General features: G+C 35.4%; 1 protein-coding gene across 2 annotated transcripts in view; it reads right to left on the bottom strand.

The window, feature by feature from the left end:
* Window positions 1-7,105: 7,105 nt before the first annotated feature.
* Window positions 7,106-17,666, bottom strand: part of LOC108975601 (pituitary homeobox homolog Ptx1) — a 77,381-nt gene continuing 66,820 nt past the window's right edge. Inside the window, exon 5 of one of the 2 annotated variants that reach the window (XM_018944195.1) lies at window positions 7,106-8,336. In XM_018944195.1, coding sequence (XP_018799740.1) covers window positions 7,755-8,336 — 582 coding nt within the window. In that variant the 3' untranslated portion in view covers window positions 7,106-7,754. The remainder of the gene's footprint in view (window positions 8,337-17,666) is intronic. The other variant, XM_018944196.1, reaches the window with a different exon arrangement.

Below are 17,666 nucleotides of genomic sequence, written 5' to 3'. Positions count from 1 at the left end.
ATATTATATATAAAGAACTCTGACTGGAGCATACTCTTGTAGGTTTATCTACCCAGAGGGGATCCAGTGACTGATGCTCAGAGCATATAGAAAATATGAAGGGAACACTTCACCAGCCTGCTGAACGGCAGTGAAAGTTAGACACATATAACAAAATATGGTGAACTCGATTCCCCAATCGATGACGTTGGGGCAGACGTTCCATTGGCCGACCATGAAGAAGTTCGAATAGCAATTACCTGTCTGAAGAACCACAAAGCGGTGGGGGCCGATGGATTACCGGCCGAGCAATTTAAAACGGCGGCGAAGAACTGATAAGGAGCATACGTAAGCTTCTTTTTAGAATACAGTCGTACGAAAGCATGAACAACGATTGGAATTTAAGTGTGCCCAATCCACAAAAAGGGAAACCTCACAATCTGGTAAGATTCTATTGAGCTGTGTGAAAGATTGTAGTCTACCTTTATCGAAGTGTGGCTTACAGCTTGGAAAATCAACAACTGACCTGATATTTATCATGCATCAAACCTTGGAAAACGATGAGTGAAAAGCGGATTAGATTAACTCTTCGTCGATTTTTTCAAAGCTGCCCAAAAGGAGCTGCCTTTATGCCGCTATGTCTGAATTTGATATCCCCGCAAAACTAATACGGCTGTGTAAACTGACGTTGAGCAATAACAAAAACTTCATCAGAATCGGGAAAGCCTCTCCGAGACGTTCGATGATACAATCTTTTACAAGAGCATACAACTGCTGACGTACGCCGATGACATCGATATCGTTGGCTTCAACAAGCGCGTTGTTAGTTCTGTTTTCTCCAGTCAGAATAAGGAAGTGAAGCAAATGGGTCTGGTAGTAAACGAGGACAAGACGAAATATCTACTGTCATCTAACAAACAGTCGTCGCACTCGCAACTTGGCTCAAACGTCACTGTTGACAGTCATTACTTCGAACACCGAAAACAAACGTGAGCCTCGAAATATAAGAATAACAGAAGAAATAACTCTGGCCAATCAGTGCTACTTTGGACTGAGTACAAAATGAGAAGTAAAGGCTCCTCTCGATGAACAAAGACCAAACTCTACAAGGTACTCATCATCTCCGTCTTTCTATTTGGTGCAGTAGCATGTACGTTGAGGAGTTCTGCGTAAGATTTAAGATCCCGCATTAGAAACGGCTGTGTCTGTGTCAATAAAGAAGAGAAGAAGTACTCTAATTATAAACTACTTTCTTAAATGTATTGATTATTTTCCCTTTGAAAATTATTTGTATTAATTCCGTAATTTTTGAAAGATTTGGTTAAGGTATTAAGTATCACATATCATTGTCCTTTCCAATAATCTAACTACAATGCCATATACGAGTATATACTCCTATTTAATTGTTATATGTTTTACTCATGGGCAACATATACTAAATATACATATGTGTTATTAACATTGACCTTACAATTCGAATGGCTTTGACTTGCAAGAAAAGCCGGTTATAAGCAAAACCTCCAGCCAAAATTGTAAAGAATGTAATTTCGCTGTTGGAGTTGTTAAATTGTAGTAATAACATCTAATGAAGTTCTAAAACAGCAGGACGACAACTTATTAACCCTTTGACACCACAGTGGGGCGCAACACGCATTGCAGGGCGCTTAAATTACCCCCCATACATATACATATTTAAATAAGTATACTCGTGTGCAGAGACGGCAATCATACAAAGAGTTTAAATGCAATAGTATCAATCTTCTCACAAAAAAATAAATAAAAAAAAAAACTGTTCAAATAGTGAATAAAAAACGCAATAATATAAATACACAAAAGTTAACGAACACTTGTCGCTGCAAGAGGCATACACGGAAGAACCGAGCAAACGTAGGAAGGAAGCGCTTGCGTGCTTGGTGGCAAACGATTTCCTGGGTGAATTAGCGACGGGTGGCGGAAGGCGCATAGTTGACGAAAATTAAACACCAACAACAACAACACAAACACCCCAAACGGCAAATTTAATTTCACCGATTTATTGTGTGGCCGCGTGGGTGATCGCACAACGTTCATTCTTCGGCGAACGCGCCTTAAACGACACCACGCTCAGCGGGTATGCACGAGCGCATCCTTTTCGGTAAATATCTTGCGGCTATTAGCTGCGCCTGGCTAATATACCGCAAACAGTTAACTAAGCAATCCACCCCAGAAGGAAAGAAGGAATCAGCGCTCGAGATATCGACTCTCTTGTGTTGTGGCGCTTGCTTCATCCTTCCGCCTATGCTGCTGCCACTATGTTGTTGTTGCGGAAAGATTTGTTGTTCGACCGCGTTTGTACTTTTATTATTATTTTTATTGTGCGGTGATTTTCTACACATACACACACACAAACACACTAGCAGTAGACTACCAGAGCTCAGCCAATGTAAAGTGAAATGAGCCGTCAAACCTGTGACCGAGTACGCAGCTCATTTGCTCGGCTGCTCGTCTGCCTCAACCATCCCTTGAACTGCTTACTTTCGCTGCGGCACTTGGGGTGCATATAAATTCGACATAATTTCTTTGTAATGAATAAATTGATGGATGGATTTTGCACCAGTTTTGAGAACGCTTTCAATGTCGGTAGCTATTAATGCAGCGCCCTCGACGCCAGCCACTATGGCAAGGTAATAAAATGTGCTACGGTCAGTCAGTTAGTCGCTTTAACGTTAACTCGCTTTCCTTTTACTGCGGCTAAGGTCGCCGGAGTTGAGAAAATTTGCATTTTCCACTGTCTAATAATATTCCCGTTATATGCATATACATATACAAATGAATGTGTGTGCTCGCACACATTTTAATCAAAATTAAATTGAGTCTTCCTGTGGTCCGGTGTCGCTTTGCCTGCTGCCCGTCGCTCACTCTCTCCCCCCTCAGAAAGTGCTAACTGGTACTTTGTTCTGCGGTAAAATAAATTACGATTTCATTTTGATTTTAATTTACCATTTCTGTGTGAGTCATTTATTATACTTCGGCGATTTGGTGGGGTAAGTGAGGTGGCATGGCACTGAAGATGGCAAGGAAAAAGTGAAATTCATATTTTCTAGCTCTTCTGAGTCATAAATTCTTAGCAAATGTTTGGTTTTTAAATCAATAAGTAGAAAATTGGCAGTGAGTTTTCACTTAAAGTCCTTCATTGTATTTATTTAGACTGATAATAAATCTCTTATTTTCAAAAAAAAAAAAAAAAAATAAAAAAAAAATGTGAAAAATACTCCCGAAATACTCGAATGCCTATAAAAACCGTTTTCACTTTTATAAATTCATCCAAACATACATGCCATAACGTTTTTAAATACACGTCGAGATTAGATAGAAAGCCTACTCATATACATATATGTCAGCTTGAATATAAATGAATTTAGAATTAACTGCGTATATTTCAAGATAACTTCCTTTATTGAAAGATGATGTTTCACTATGTTCCTCAAATCAAATAGAGTTGTTCCTTAATAGTCATTAAATTGCATTTAAATAATTTTCAGATTTTAAATAAGATCTAATTGATCGTACATATATGTGAATTATGAAACTATATACACCATTGAAATATTTATTAATTTGTCTACATTAATGTTGTCGGTCTCAAAATAGTCCCCATTCGATAGTATGCTCTTGTGCAGCACTTCTTCCAATCGTAGAAAGACTCCTCAAACTCGGTTTTTGGAACAGCCTTTTGCTCTTGCAACGATGTGTTTTTAATGCCAACCTCATCAACCAAATAACATCAACTAAATTCTGCTACAAGGCAGGGATTTCTAGAACAAGCTAATTAAACTACTCAACCAAAAAACACTTACAAAAATTTTAAAGTTTGCCATACCCACAAGTATATTGTCAACATAACTATTACAGTGGTTATACTCAAAAACCAAGCATCATGATATACTAATAATTTATTAATCAGATCTTGTACCCTCAGATCCTTCAAAATCTATCAGCAGTTATTTAAATTTATCTCAATAATGTCCAAAACCGCAAGCCTAGCTTTAGGCATTATATTCAGATGTGAATTTTAAAAAATGTTTGCTTGTATATCGAAAGTACATAGTATATTGTAAAATATTCTTCGAAAATTTATAGTTGAACCGATTTTTCAAGTTCAGAGTGGCAAATGTTTTTTACAAAAAAGTCTGTTTTTGATATGACAAAATGAAAATCTTTATTCGAAAGTCCTCCTGGAGATCCGCTTCATCATTAAGGAAATCAAAAATTCTTCAACATGAACCGCGGATTATTAAAATATATAAGAATGTATTTGGATTGTCTATTAGGAATTGCGATAAACACTGGGCTCCTAACATTCCATAAATATTGTGTAACGTGTGTGAGACTATTGATAGGTTAGACTAAACAAAAACATAGCCAACCGCCATTTGTTTTACCAATGATTTGGACAGAAACAAAGCATCACGTAGTGCTTGTTATTTTCGTTTGACTCATATAAAAAGGCATTACAACTTACATATTGTCCGGTATGCAAATTTGTCTTTGGCTAACAGATCCATACTACATAGTGCCGAATCGGCTGTGCGAAAGCCTCAGAGGGGCAATAATTAACGAGGAAATATTTGTAGGTGTACAAATATGACAACTGAAAAAGAATAACAGCTTTGAAGAGAAACTGAATGATCAGGAAAAACTCAGCTGGAAATGTTTTTTGAACGTTATCAAAAATTCTGTAGCAAATCATAAGTGGGGAATGACAAAGAATCAATAAATGAACTTATAATGTTATATAAAGTTTTCGGAAGTAATATAACCTTTAAAATACATATGCTGAACTGTCACCTGGCAAATTTGAAAGGCGAAAAGTTTCATCCAGAAATTTCCTTAATGGAGAAGCGCTTTCAAGGTAAATGGAGTAAAGGAATGCAAGCAGATTTTTGTAGGAGAATTAAAAAAATTACTTCCAGAAACTAAATATTCACGAAAACCGTAAGTAGTTTTTATATTAGGCAATTATGATGTTTACACTTTTTAAAAAAATATATTTTCACAAATTCTTGCAAAACTCAAAACTTGATATAAAATTTCCTGTGACGAAAAAGTTAAATTTTTTTTGAGTAATATATTATTCTACTTCAGTTTTGATATTAGAAATATACTGTTCATAATCTCCTCAAGCTATGCATATTTGTATATTATATAAAGGTTTGGTTTTCGAAATATTTGGCTTAAATGACTTAATAACAAATATTTTTCAACCTCGAATTGCTTGTGATATCCACATACATTGTAACCAAAAATATACGGAAATGAAAAATATTTAATTATTCATCAATATTTATTTTATCGCCTTCAAATTTATGCCCACCAGATGTAATACACTTATGCCAACGTTTTTTTCAGCCTTCGAAACACTTTTCATAAGCACTCAGCTCCGTCAGCGAATTTTGCTTTATCTCTTCAGTTGACTGAAAACGGGTTCCAGGGAGCGGAAATTCAGTTTGCCGAACAAAAAAAAAAAATTAAATTAAAATTGTTAAAAATGGCTCGATGCGAAGGTGCAGTATCATCGTGAAAAATCCACGAATTGTTTTTCCACAATTTCGGCCGTTTTCGACGGTAGTTATAATCTTCTCCATGAATTTGGAATCGGAATATGCTCGATCAAGCATATCCAAAGAGCTGATTTACGGTACTCTTTTTGAAAAAAAAAAAAATTAAGCTTTATCGGGACGAGTCGAGTAAGAACGCGTTTCATACCCAAAATATCCAGCAAAATCACTCAACAGGACTCGCGAGAGATGTTGAGCTCTCTTGCCGTCTCTTTAATGCCTTTTTGACTTTTTTCAAGCATCATATCCTTCAATTTTTCAATTGTTTCACTAGTTGAAGAAGTCGAAGGTCGCCCAGAGCGATGCATGTTTTCAACAATCTCTCGTTTACCGATAAGGACAATCCTACCAACTTAGCGAAGTAACTTTTTTTTAAACCTCATTTACTTGGAGAATTTAATTACAGTTTCTGGGACCTTTTGGACCTTTTGTTGGATAGAAATATGTTGATAATATGATTTTATAATTTTCCTAACTTTTCCTCACAAATATAAAATCATTTAAAATATTCAATCCATTTTTTTATTGTTCACTTTCAGAATTTATTTCTTATTATAGCATTTAATATTTAATATTTTTTTTTTTACTTTTAATTTAATGATGTGTTCGGCTGGTTGTGTTTATCCTTAATTATATATATATATTTTTTTTTTCTGTTTTTGTTTCAGTTACACGACTAGACAACTTCTTAAAAACTGCTGGTGATATAGTTTTGCATCTTTTCATTTATTTAATATTAATTTTTAATTTACAATAATTTATTTTATATATATGCGTGCTAATTTGATTGGTTATGGTAATATTACACGATTTGCTAAGAACTATTTTTCGTGTAGTACTTTGGTTTAGGAAAAAAACGCGATGCTGAAGAAATTATTGTTACAAAATTTGTAATGGGGATCGGTTGGAAAATAATTTTTTGTGGAAAAGTTTTGAAATTTTTGGCATATATTCGAAAAGAAAGCCGTTTAATAATGAAAATGTATTGTTTTAAAATAGAAAAAAAAGGAAATTTATTGTTTTTGAATAAAAAAAAATATATGTGAAATATTTTTAGTTATAAAATTTATTAACATTTAATAAAATTTTGAATTTAAATTTCGTTTGATGTTTACTTCTATGCCCCATTTTGATATAATGCTGTGGAAATGAAGCCAAATAAAATTATATTTTTTTTGCTATTTACAAGTTTACAAATTTGTCAAAAAAATGCAACTTTTTTTGAGTTCTTTTTACTGAACTGTACAAAAAATTTTTTTTTGTTTTAAAAAATCATTAAATTTTCATTTTTTTCAAAAAAAAAAGTGTAACAAAAAATTATTAAATTTAAAGTTTTTTTTTTTTGTTTTTTAACCGAACCGAACTTAAATAAATTATTTTCATTTGCGGTTTTACTTAACATATTTAAATACATTAATTAACGCATTTTTTTGAATTTAAAAATAATTATTGTTCTTTGGATATATTATGTTAAACCTTTTTTATTTTATATCTCAATATAAATGTTCACCGTTTTAACTACAATTAATTCAATTACTTAACACTAAACATCTGTATGCACTTTAATTAATCAATATTTTACAATTATTGTAACAAATATTTTGCTTTTCTTTTTATTTTTTAAATTTATTTTTTATATATTTTTTTTTCATTAATAATTATTATACACTTCTCTTTACATTTCACTCAAAAACAGTTTGAGAGCCGCATTTGTGTTATGCCTTCCTCTTAAGTTGCCGTTATTTATTTATTTATTTGCATTATAGTAACTCTACCCAATTAAAACCACCCGCGGCAGCTTTAGTCGATAACCTCCTCCACTTCGTCGCCGCCATCACTATTGACATTCGGCCCCAATAGTCCGTTATTTGTGCCACCACCATTGCCGCCACGTCCGCCGTTGCCATCCCCCATATCACTGTGTTGATGTCCCAGTGGTGATTTGTTATTGTGCACACCGTTGCCCACCAGACTGCCCACACCCACGCTTAGTTCGCCATTATGATCTAGCAGCAGGTTGTTGTTGTTCAACAAGTTGTTATTATTATTATTGTTGTGTAAATGATGTAAATTATTGTTGAGATTGGGTGAGTGTGCGGATACACCGCCACCACTGCTGGCGGAGAAGTGATGCAAATGATGTTGATGTTGATTGAGTAGCGCCCCGAGGGCGTTTTCTCAGACAACATCAGTCACACCGGTATACTGGCAGGCGGACAGACCCGCTGAATTGGAACGCGACACTGGCGACGGTGCCGAATAGGGACTGGCAAAACCGGTGGTATGCTGTTTGGCCTTTAGGCGTAGCGTGGCAATACTCGATGACATGCTGGACGTCATGCAGGGTTCGGCGGCGGCGCGATACATGTACGGATTGGCGGGCGTGGTGTAGGGGCATGGTGCGGCGCCGACATTGCTGTTGGTCAACGTAGAGCCCATTGTGCCCGGCAACATGGAGTTGTTCATGCTGACTGCCACACCGCTAGCGCCGGTATTGAAGCAGTTCACCGAGTTTTGATGATGGTTGGTGGTCACCATGGAGCCAAGTGGATTGACCGGCCAAGGGAAAGGTTTCGTGCCCAACGGTGATGGCACTTTAGTCCAGTTATTGTAAGGATATGATGAGTAGAGCGAATCATCGGCGAAGGGTTGCATAAATTGTGAACCAAAACCAGATTTGAAGTCGGCGGCGGCAACAGCTGCGTTCATGGCGTTACGCTCGCGCTTGCGCCACTTGGCACGACGGTTCTTGAACCACACCTGGAAGTAAATGGGGAGGAAATGATATTATTAAATTTTGTATTTGGAAAGTATATATTAAAATGTGAGATTGGGAGAATAAGAGAGAGCGGTCTCTCAACTAAGAAAATCGGTTTATTTGTCTCCAACGAATCGCTTCAACAAAGTTGAGAAATGCTATTTCGGGATAAAAACGCGTTTAGAGTTAACTTATGGAAGTGATGCTTTAGAAGGCTGCAATTCCAAAACTATTTGAGCTGTCGATTTGGTAGTTGGATCTATCGAAGTAAGAAAAAATGATTATTATTTTCACATTCCCAATAGGTGTGGGTTAAGTCTAAAACAGATATAGATTTTTTCTATATCGATTGAATTGGGTACAAATTCATTAGACATCAATTTTCGAGATTAAGAAAATTAATGAATCAATAATCTAATTATTAACTTGTGTAAACATGAGCATGTAATTAAAAATTGGCATTCATGTATGTTTGTTCCTATACATATGTATGGATATATGTATATACATATATTATCATACTTGTAGGCGCATATTTCCTTCATTGATCGATTTGAGCAATAAAATATGTTTCTAAGCGGAAATGATTTGTTATGCACATACATATGCAAATATACGAATGATTCCACAACGACTAATGTATTGATACTTGTATACTATATGTACATATGTATACATAAATTCTGCCCATAAATACAGAATATTTATATTTTGAATATATGTGTATAAATTAGTGTTTGCCTAGGCTTACGAAAAAATCTTTAAAGACCATTTTTAAATATATAGCATTTAATTTTCTACCAAATCCACAAAACAAAATACTTTTGAAAATGAATGGTCTTTATATGAACGTGAGGTACTATGTAATTATAATTGTAATAGATATATATATATATATATTTTTTTTAATTATAAATTTCATAAGAAAAAAGTGTTTTCTTCAATAATAATAAAATTTTAACCGTTAATATCTTTTAAACAGATAGGTTTACGAAAAAATCTTAAAAGACCTTTTTTGAAGAGCATTCAATTTCCTACAAAGTCCAGAAAACAAAGTATTTTTAAATATAAGTATTTGGAAGCGAGAAACAAATTTTTCCAACTAGTGAGAAGAGAAAAATAGAAAACCATTAGGCGGAGGACCTTCTCATTACAATTAAGAGCTCATACTTGTGCATCCTTTCTTAGAGGTGTCTGCCTATCAATTTTTCAGAGTACCAAGCGGAAGCAGAACTTTATGTTGATTTTCACCCACCCTAACATACATACATATATTAGATATACTTTTAATGTACCGAAATTTATAGTATGACATACATACATACATTATATAATAACAACAACTTAGGTTAGCTATTAAGAGTTTCGGTCAATGTAGAGCGCTAAGAAAGGCCTAACTGTTTATGCAATGATTGAGAAAAATGAATGCGACTCCCTTTTGCAGACGTTTTCAAACATGTTTCTGAGCGAATACAAAGCAGTATGTACACTTTTTTGCATTGATAATAACACGTTTTGATAAAATATTGCAGTTACTATAAACGGAGCAGTAATAAAAAATATAACTTTTGATAAAAAAAAACTTTGTCAATCCTCTGTTCACTTTTGTAAGAAGGCTTCTATAAATAACAGTAATAAAATATCTTTTGCAGTTAACTAGATTATATTACTTTGAAGCTATGGTACTAATCGTGTAACATACCTCAGTATAGTTATGTAGCTAATTTAAAGTGGATACGAGCAATCGTCTCCGAACATTAGCATCGCTCGATTTGAAAAACGTAGTTGCAAGAAAAACTCATTCACTGTTTGATTACAAAGCTTTTTAATACATAGAATTGTATAAGAAAAACAGTTCTTTTACGTTTGTACCAATAGAATAATTCTTTAGAACGTTCAAACATACTTGAAACTAACAATTTTTTTCTTTACTTATAGACATTTCTTTGTATTTTAAGTGACGAATTCACCATATGCTGTCTGTAAATTTTAAAATTAAAACATTCATTTATAACGATAAAATTCATTTGCTCCTCATCTCTTATTTTTATCTAAGATATTCTTGATTAATGATATCGGTTCTTTAAGATTGAAATACATATTTCTAAAGTATTTCGAGGGTTTTTTAGTTTAATTGCTGCAAGATAAGTATATCGTCAAACAAAAAGTATATCGTCGAAAGAAAAACATTGTGATTAAAAACCACTCATACTGAAAAAATCGAGTTTTGGTTATATAATGGTTATTTTTTGCTTATCATACACTCTTATTGAAATTAAAATTGAGTTTGGGTTATAAAATGATTATATATTAGTTATTATATTTGACAACGATTTTCAATTTTCCTTTTGATGATACGTTCTTCTGCACTTTATGCGACGATATGTACTATAGATACGAGTCTATCATAATTAAATTTGTTTTTTTAAATCACGCAAAATGCAGATTTATATTCATTATTAAAAAGATACATTCATTCCCTTTCAAATGCTCTTCATTTCATGTAAATCGGACGGAGAACAAACATGAAAGGAACTGTTTATTATGATATCACAGTCATTTAAGCAACAGTAAACGAAGTGCTGACGAGTTTTTTACAAATGACATGAAAAAAACGATAGATGCGTTGGTTCATCGTTCCAATGTTGCATTGAGTTTAATGTAAATGATTTTGAACTTAAAAATATAATATACATATATTTTATTCCATATCCAAAAGGTCGGTTATATTGGAGACACACCTGGTATGTAGGTAAATAAACAGTTTCATAAAAATATAAAGGGATAGTAATTATGAGAATTTTCCGCAAATTTTCAATTGTCTGTTGCTTAGGAGAATTAAAAAATTCTATTATCTTTTCTTTAGGAGAATTGAAAAATCCACGGAACTGTAGGTACTAGTTTAATGAAGAAACATGATATAAACAATTAAAACAAGAACGGTCGAAAAACTTTATAAATACGCATACCATAGGCTGTTTAAACACATTCACAAACATAACAAAAAAAAATTTTTTTTTGAGGATTCGACTTCACTGACATATTTTCACGTATACTTTTAAATGATTGACGTCGCTACCGTTAACAATAATATATTTAGTTGCAAAGTTGACATAATTTGTGCAGACGTTATTGCTTTCAGCAGTCGCAATGAGGCACAAGAAGAGCAGACGTATCTAGATATACTATGTACACTCGAAAACCTGTTAGAACTTGTGAAAATTATTTTTGTTTCGAAGCTTCAACATATGTATTTGTATAGCGGGTGGGTAGAAGCAAGTGCGCACAAGCACGGCATGTACACATAACATATCATAAATACTGCGAAAATGTACTCGAAATTAGCACTTGCTCCTCTAATAATGTATACATACATATATATCTAATATACATATATATATATAGAAAATATGTATGTGCACGCACACATAAATTAAAAGTACTTTAAATTTCAATGAAAGATAAACAAGCGCAGGCACAACGAAATGCCTGAAGCATATGGCTGAGCACTTCAAGTTGAAGAACAACACCCAAAAAAAAAAAAAAAACAAAAACTGAGAATAATAACACAAAATGGCGTCTAGCACGTACACAGTATAAAGTTAAAGTACTTATAAGGCACACACACGTGCCGACATTCATGACGACGATTTCTGTGTGTGTGTGAGTGTGGGTGTGCAGATACAATTGTGAAATTGCAATGAGTATAAGTAAGAAGAAGATAAAAATATAAATCGCAATCCAAATGAAACGCCCCTTCATAAGGCAGCGCCACACCAACACACACACAGCACAGCACAGCACACTTTCGCATTTATATAACAACAGAGATAAGCAATTTAACAAATAAATAAGCGAAGAAAAAAATGAAAATTCCAAATGCGGAAATAAAGCACTTCGCCGAGCTAATCAAAATTCACTGCAGCAACTGAGCGAGTAAAATAAAAAAATAAAAACAACAAAAGCAGCAACATAATAATAAATAGCAAAGCACTGCTGCAGCGCTTGCTTATGCTTTTCCTTGCCGTCGCAACAACAACAACACATGGCGTTGCCACCCACCAGCCTCCATAATTTTTCTTACTTACAATGTAGCTGCCACTCCAGCGGCTTCCTGCCGCCCTGCCGCGCTGTAATATTTTATTTATTTGGCACAAGTTGACAGCCGGCGCCCCCATAGCCCCACGCCATACCCTGCTGCTGCGCAACTTAAGTAATAAATTACACAGTTGCCATTTTGGTTTTGCATTTTCATTTGTGCGCGGCTTCTTCTTCTTCTCTACAATTGTTTGTCTGTTTGTTTGTTGGTCGCCTCCTTTATTTGCCATTCACTTTGGTCTTTTGTTGTTGTCGCCGTTTGCAATTGTGGCAGCTTTGCTTTTGTTGGTGTTGCAACCATTTTCTATGACGGTTTTGTTGTTGTTATTGTTTTATTTGTTTCTGATGGTTTCGCTGTTGTTTCTTTCACTGCATTTCGAAATGGAATTTTGATTTATTTTACCGCGCCATGACTTGCAGGCCCCCCCGCCATAGCAGCCAGCTCCTTCTCCTTCTCCTCCCTTCATTGTCATACTCCGCTATAACAACAAGAACGGCATATGCATTATAACGCTAGTTAGATTTTAGGGTGGTTCGATTCACCGATTCACTACTTTCACATACATAAACGAAGCCGCTACCGACCACCCATGAGTATGCATTGTTGCCAATTACTATTTTCCAACTCCCCCGCAACTCACTCGCTTCCACCTATTTGTGTTATTTGCTTTTATACTCCACTTTATTTATATATAATTCTCTCGGTTGTTAAAAAAGCAACAGCATTTACTGGTATTTGTATTTATAATTACTGCACATGCGTACTCCATAGCGGTAAGCCATTTCGTTCGTTGAGTTCGGTGGCTGTGCGGCGGTCGGTTTGAGCGCCTGGTTTGGGTTCGCTCGTTGGGGTTTGCCATTAGGCGAGTTCTTTGCCTGCTAACGGTTGTTGTGGGTGCGCGTGTTGTTGTATGTGTGTTGCTTTGCTGGTTGTTTGGTTGTATGTGCATTTAAAATGAATTGGGGGTAGTATTTTATGCAATAAATATGGTGGCAGACGAAATACATAAATTGCTGTCAGTGCAAAGTTTATAAAAATATAAAAATTTTGCACAAGTGGGTTTGGGTTTTTATGATGCCACGTAGATTTCATTTTTTTTATATTGTTTTTGTGTGGCTGTTTGGATAAGTTTCAACTTAAGGAGATATTAAAGTGGCAGACTCGCTAAAAAAATTAAGCAAATTTCTTAGTTTTTTTCTTGTTTGCATGGAATGAGCTATTTATATCGTTTTAAAGTGATGATGTTCTTGCAATCTCTCTGTTTTCAAAAAAAAAAAAAAGTTGACCGATGATTGCATTAGTGTGATTAGCACACATTCAATATTGCATGAACATACGACTGTAAGAAAAAATTTTTCATGTTGGATGCCACACAATTTGTTAATCACTCTAAAAAGTGTCTTGTCGATTGGTCTAAAAAAAAGTATAGTAAATTCTGAGTGATTTGCAATCTTTTGTTTGACAGTAGTTTTTCAAGCAAACAGCAAAACCAACCGCGGAAGACGGATCAGTCTTCACCACGGCAATGCGCGCTCTTTCAGATCAATAATTGCAATTTTGGGCATTTAAAATATCGATTTGATGAGCCATCCATAGTCTTTATTTGGTACCAAATAACTTCTTTTCATTCCCGCATGTAAAAGATAAACTAAGAAGTCAACGTTTTTCGACAACTGAAGGCGGTTGAAACTTTCTGAATGCATGTTTTGGATAATTCGAACAATGTCTTTGTTCGAAGTTTCATTATTTTAATATGAAAAACGGCGGCCAAAACAGTTCTAAAAAAGAGAAACTGAAAGCTCGGTGCAAATGTTTGCCAAATACAAGAAGAGATCGCGCTCAAGCAGTCATTTCCAAACGTTTAAAGCAGTCGAATACATTCAAAGGCAAGGAAATTGTGTGTCATATGAATTGAAGTCAAGAGATGTTGCAAAACGAGTTTGTACGTAAGAAATGTTGTTTTTTACGCCAAAAAAAAAAGAAGTCATTTAGCATCGGATTGAGACTGTTGATGAGAAATGAGTTCACTTCAAAAATCCTTAATACTAAAAATCATAAGCAGTAGCCTGACGAAGAAGCCAAGTCAATGGCAAAGCCGGGTATGCATAACATCAAGGTAATGCTTTATATTAGGTGAGATCTGTAGTATGAGATTTTAAGCCCGATTAAAAAAATAAATGGGAAGTCGCTCGATAACAGCCCATCAAATTGAACGGAGCGTCTGTCGAAAAATGCCCGAATTCGCGACTAAACACGCATTAATAGTTTTAAATCATTACAATGTTCGGTCTCATATAGCAAGAACGATTAAAAACTATTTCGAAAATAGCGGCTAGGAAGTTTTGTTTCAACCGCTTTATAGCCTAGATCTGCCACTTTCTGACCTCTTCCTTAATGCAAGCTATGCAGAACATCCTCACTGGTTAACGGTTCACCTCATAACAGGGTGTCAAAAAGTGACTTGATTCAGAAATAAAACTCTAATTTGGCACAGGAGATCGCAGTAGTAAGACGCACCTGTGGGCAAAAAATTTTTTTTAATGTGGACTTGGCCACGTCCTCTAATAAGTTTATGCGAGGTGTATTCAAAGGGTATCGCGAATTTTGAATTTTAGAGGGTTACGTATATTCGAATTTCGAATTTTTTGTGGCGTTATGTTGGTACTCATGTCTGTCACTTATACCGACAAGCTCGGCCATTTTGGATGTTCATTTAATTGTTGACAGCTGCTTTGCTTGCACGTGTTTTGGATCGTCTTCGATTTTTACCTATTCAAAGAAATGAATCAAATAACCTCTATCAAATTTTGTGTGAAAAACGAAATTAAGTGCGTGGATGCATTTCGAATGTTGACTGTGGCATACGGAAAAGCTACATTGAACCGAAGCAACCTTTATCGGTGGTACAAAATGTTCTCAGAAGGCTGAGAAGATGTGACAAAAATTGGCTTTTGCACCACGATAATGCCCCTGCTCACACATCGTTGCTTGTGCGCGACTTTTTGGCCAAAAACAACACACTAATGATGCCGCAGCCACCGTATTATCCAGATCTGGCCCCCTCTGATTTTTTCTTGTTCGCTAAACTGAAGAGGCCCATGAAAGGACGACGATACGCTTCTCTTGACAAGATAAAGGCGGCATCGAAAGAGGAGCTGAAGAAATTAAAGAAAAAAATGATTTTTTGAAGTGCTTCGAAGATTGGAAAAACCGTTGGCACAAGTTTATCTCATAGGGATTACTTTGAAGGGGACAAAATAGGTATTCAGGAATAAAAAATAATTTTTGAAAAAACACCAAATTCGCGATACTTTTTGAACACACTTAGTCGCTCTGTTATTTTTGCTAGAATCCATAATTTGCCAGAAAGATGACAAAATGTTATAGTTTCAGAACAATCAAAGCAATACCTTGAATATTGCTAATAACATATTGGAAATGCTTGAAATTCTCACAACCTGTCGTATGGGAAAGCTCTCTTTACTCACTTATTATTATTAGCTTCTTTACCTTCAATTATATACGCTAAACGCAAATAAGTGCTTAATTGATAACCCATGGATGTGAGAAGTTAATTATGGGCGCTTAAAATGTGCTGTAAAATTACGATTTTACACCAGCGTGTGTAGCGCACGCACAGACACATGCTTGCCAACAAACTTACGCACCCAAATCACTGCCGTCGCTTATATGAAATAACGGCGCGAGAAAGAAGGCGCAGGCGCTTACGCTTGCATTCTACACAATTGTAATGAGCATGTAATCCCTTGTTGTTGCTGGGCCTCACGAGCAGAAGTAGCGCTAGGTCACATAATAAATATGATTAAGGTGCGTATGTGTGGCGTGTGCAATTGTGGGGTTGAAATGTTGTTGATGTTGCTGGTGCTGGGCTTGAGTGTGTTTGTCTAGTTAAATACAGCACACACATATATACATCCATACATAATATATATATGCACGATTCACAGCTAAAATTCGTATACAATTGTAGATATATGAGAATTGTATTTTGGCATCAACTAGTACAACAACAACAATTGCTGAAATTTTTAACAATGCGCACGCGTTCTGTATTCGTAATGGATGCCAAGCATTGAAAATTCCCAATGTTCCGCTTTCCTCCTTTACCACTGAACTTGTGTGCGCGGAAACTAAGTCAATATTTGCTTTGTGGGAAAATCGCTTGAATACAAACGCACACATAGTATAAACTATAATACAATGAGCAAAGTGGTAAAAGTCAGTGACTTCAGTTTTATGCGCCTAAAAGGCGTCTAATCAAATTAGTTGCGGTGCAACATAATTGAAATGTAATTACCACACACACGGTAGCGCGGAATGTGTGGGAAGTTTCATCATCAGCAAGTCTTCATTTTGACGAAAGCGTAAAGCAAATAGGATTAACTATCATATGAGTACACTTTCTTGCTCGTCTGTATTTTTCTATTTGTGACATTTCACTCAAGCCTGACAGCAGCTTGTCGATTTAGCCCAGCGCGAAGGTGCAAAGGTGCACGTTTATCCATCATTACCTGCCCCAAATGCATAAGCAAAGCAATAAAAATCATAGCTGCTCAAATCGCTGGCGCTTAGACAAGCTAATGCCCGCAATTAATCATGTCAACCGAGTCAAGTCATCATCTGTGACCGCTTTAACGAACATCAACGTAAGCGGCAGCGCCGGAGCCGGAGTTGGAGTCGAAGTTGGAGCCTCTTTCGGTTCGTAGTTATTGACACAATCGCTTTTCTTCCTGGTTTCACTTCCTGCTGTCGACTTCTACTTCTTCTGCTCCACTCTTGTACATACTAAATCTTCATTAGTCAATATTTGTAAGTTGGCAGACGAAAATCTGAAGCGAACGTCTATGTTTGGTTTAAATATACATATTGTTGGAAGAAAGACCTACGTCTGCATTTATGTGCAGCCTGCCCTTCGTTTGTAATGACCCTACGTCTTTTATTACACGAAAGGCAATCAATCAAAAAAGTCGCAACAGTTTTATTGCACATCACACCTTACATGGTTAGCGACAGGGAGGGAAGGGAGCGGAAATGCTTTGTAAAAAGGAAAGAAAGACTTTCTAAGTCTCGCATCAAATTAAGGGGATTTTAGGGTTTTTCTAGTTTGAAGTGAAAACAAATATTACGAAGACTGGAAACTGGTATTACAAGTATAAAGTTTAATTGTGAAAGATGGAGATACAAGATATAGTTTTTTTTTTTTTAATATAAG

The sequence above is a fragment of the Bactrocera latifrons genome, unplaced genomic scaffold, assembly GCF_001853355.1.
Source record: "Bactrocera latifrons isolate USDA-ARS-PBARC rearing strain unplaced genomic scaffold, ASM185335v1 scaffold_67, whole genome shotgun sequence".
Taxonomy (NCBI): Eukaryota; Metazoa; Arthropoda; class Insecta; order Diptera; family Tephritidae; genus Bactrocera; species Bactrocera latifrons.
The sequence above is the reverse complement of the archived record's forward strand: the minus strand, read 5'-3'. Positions and strand labels throughout refer to the sequence as shown.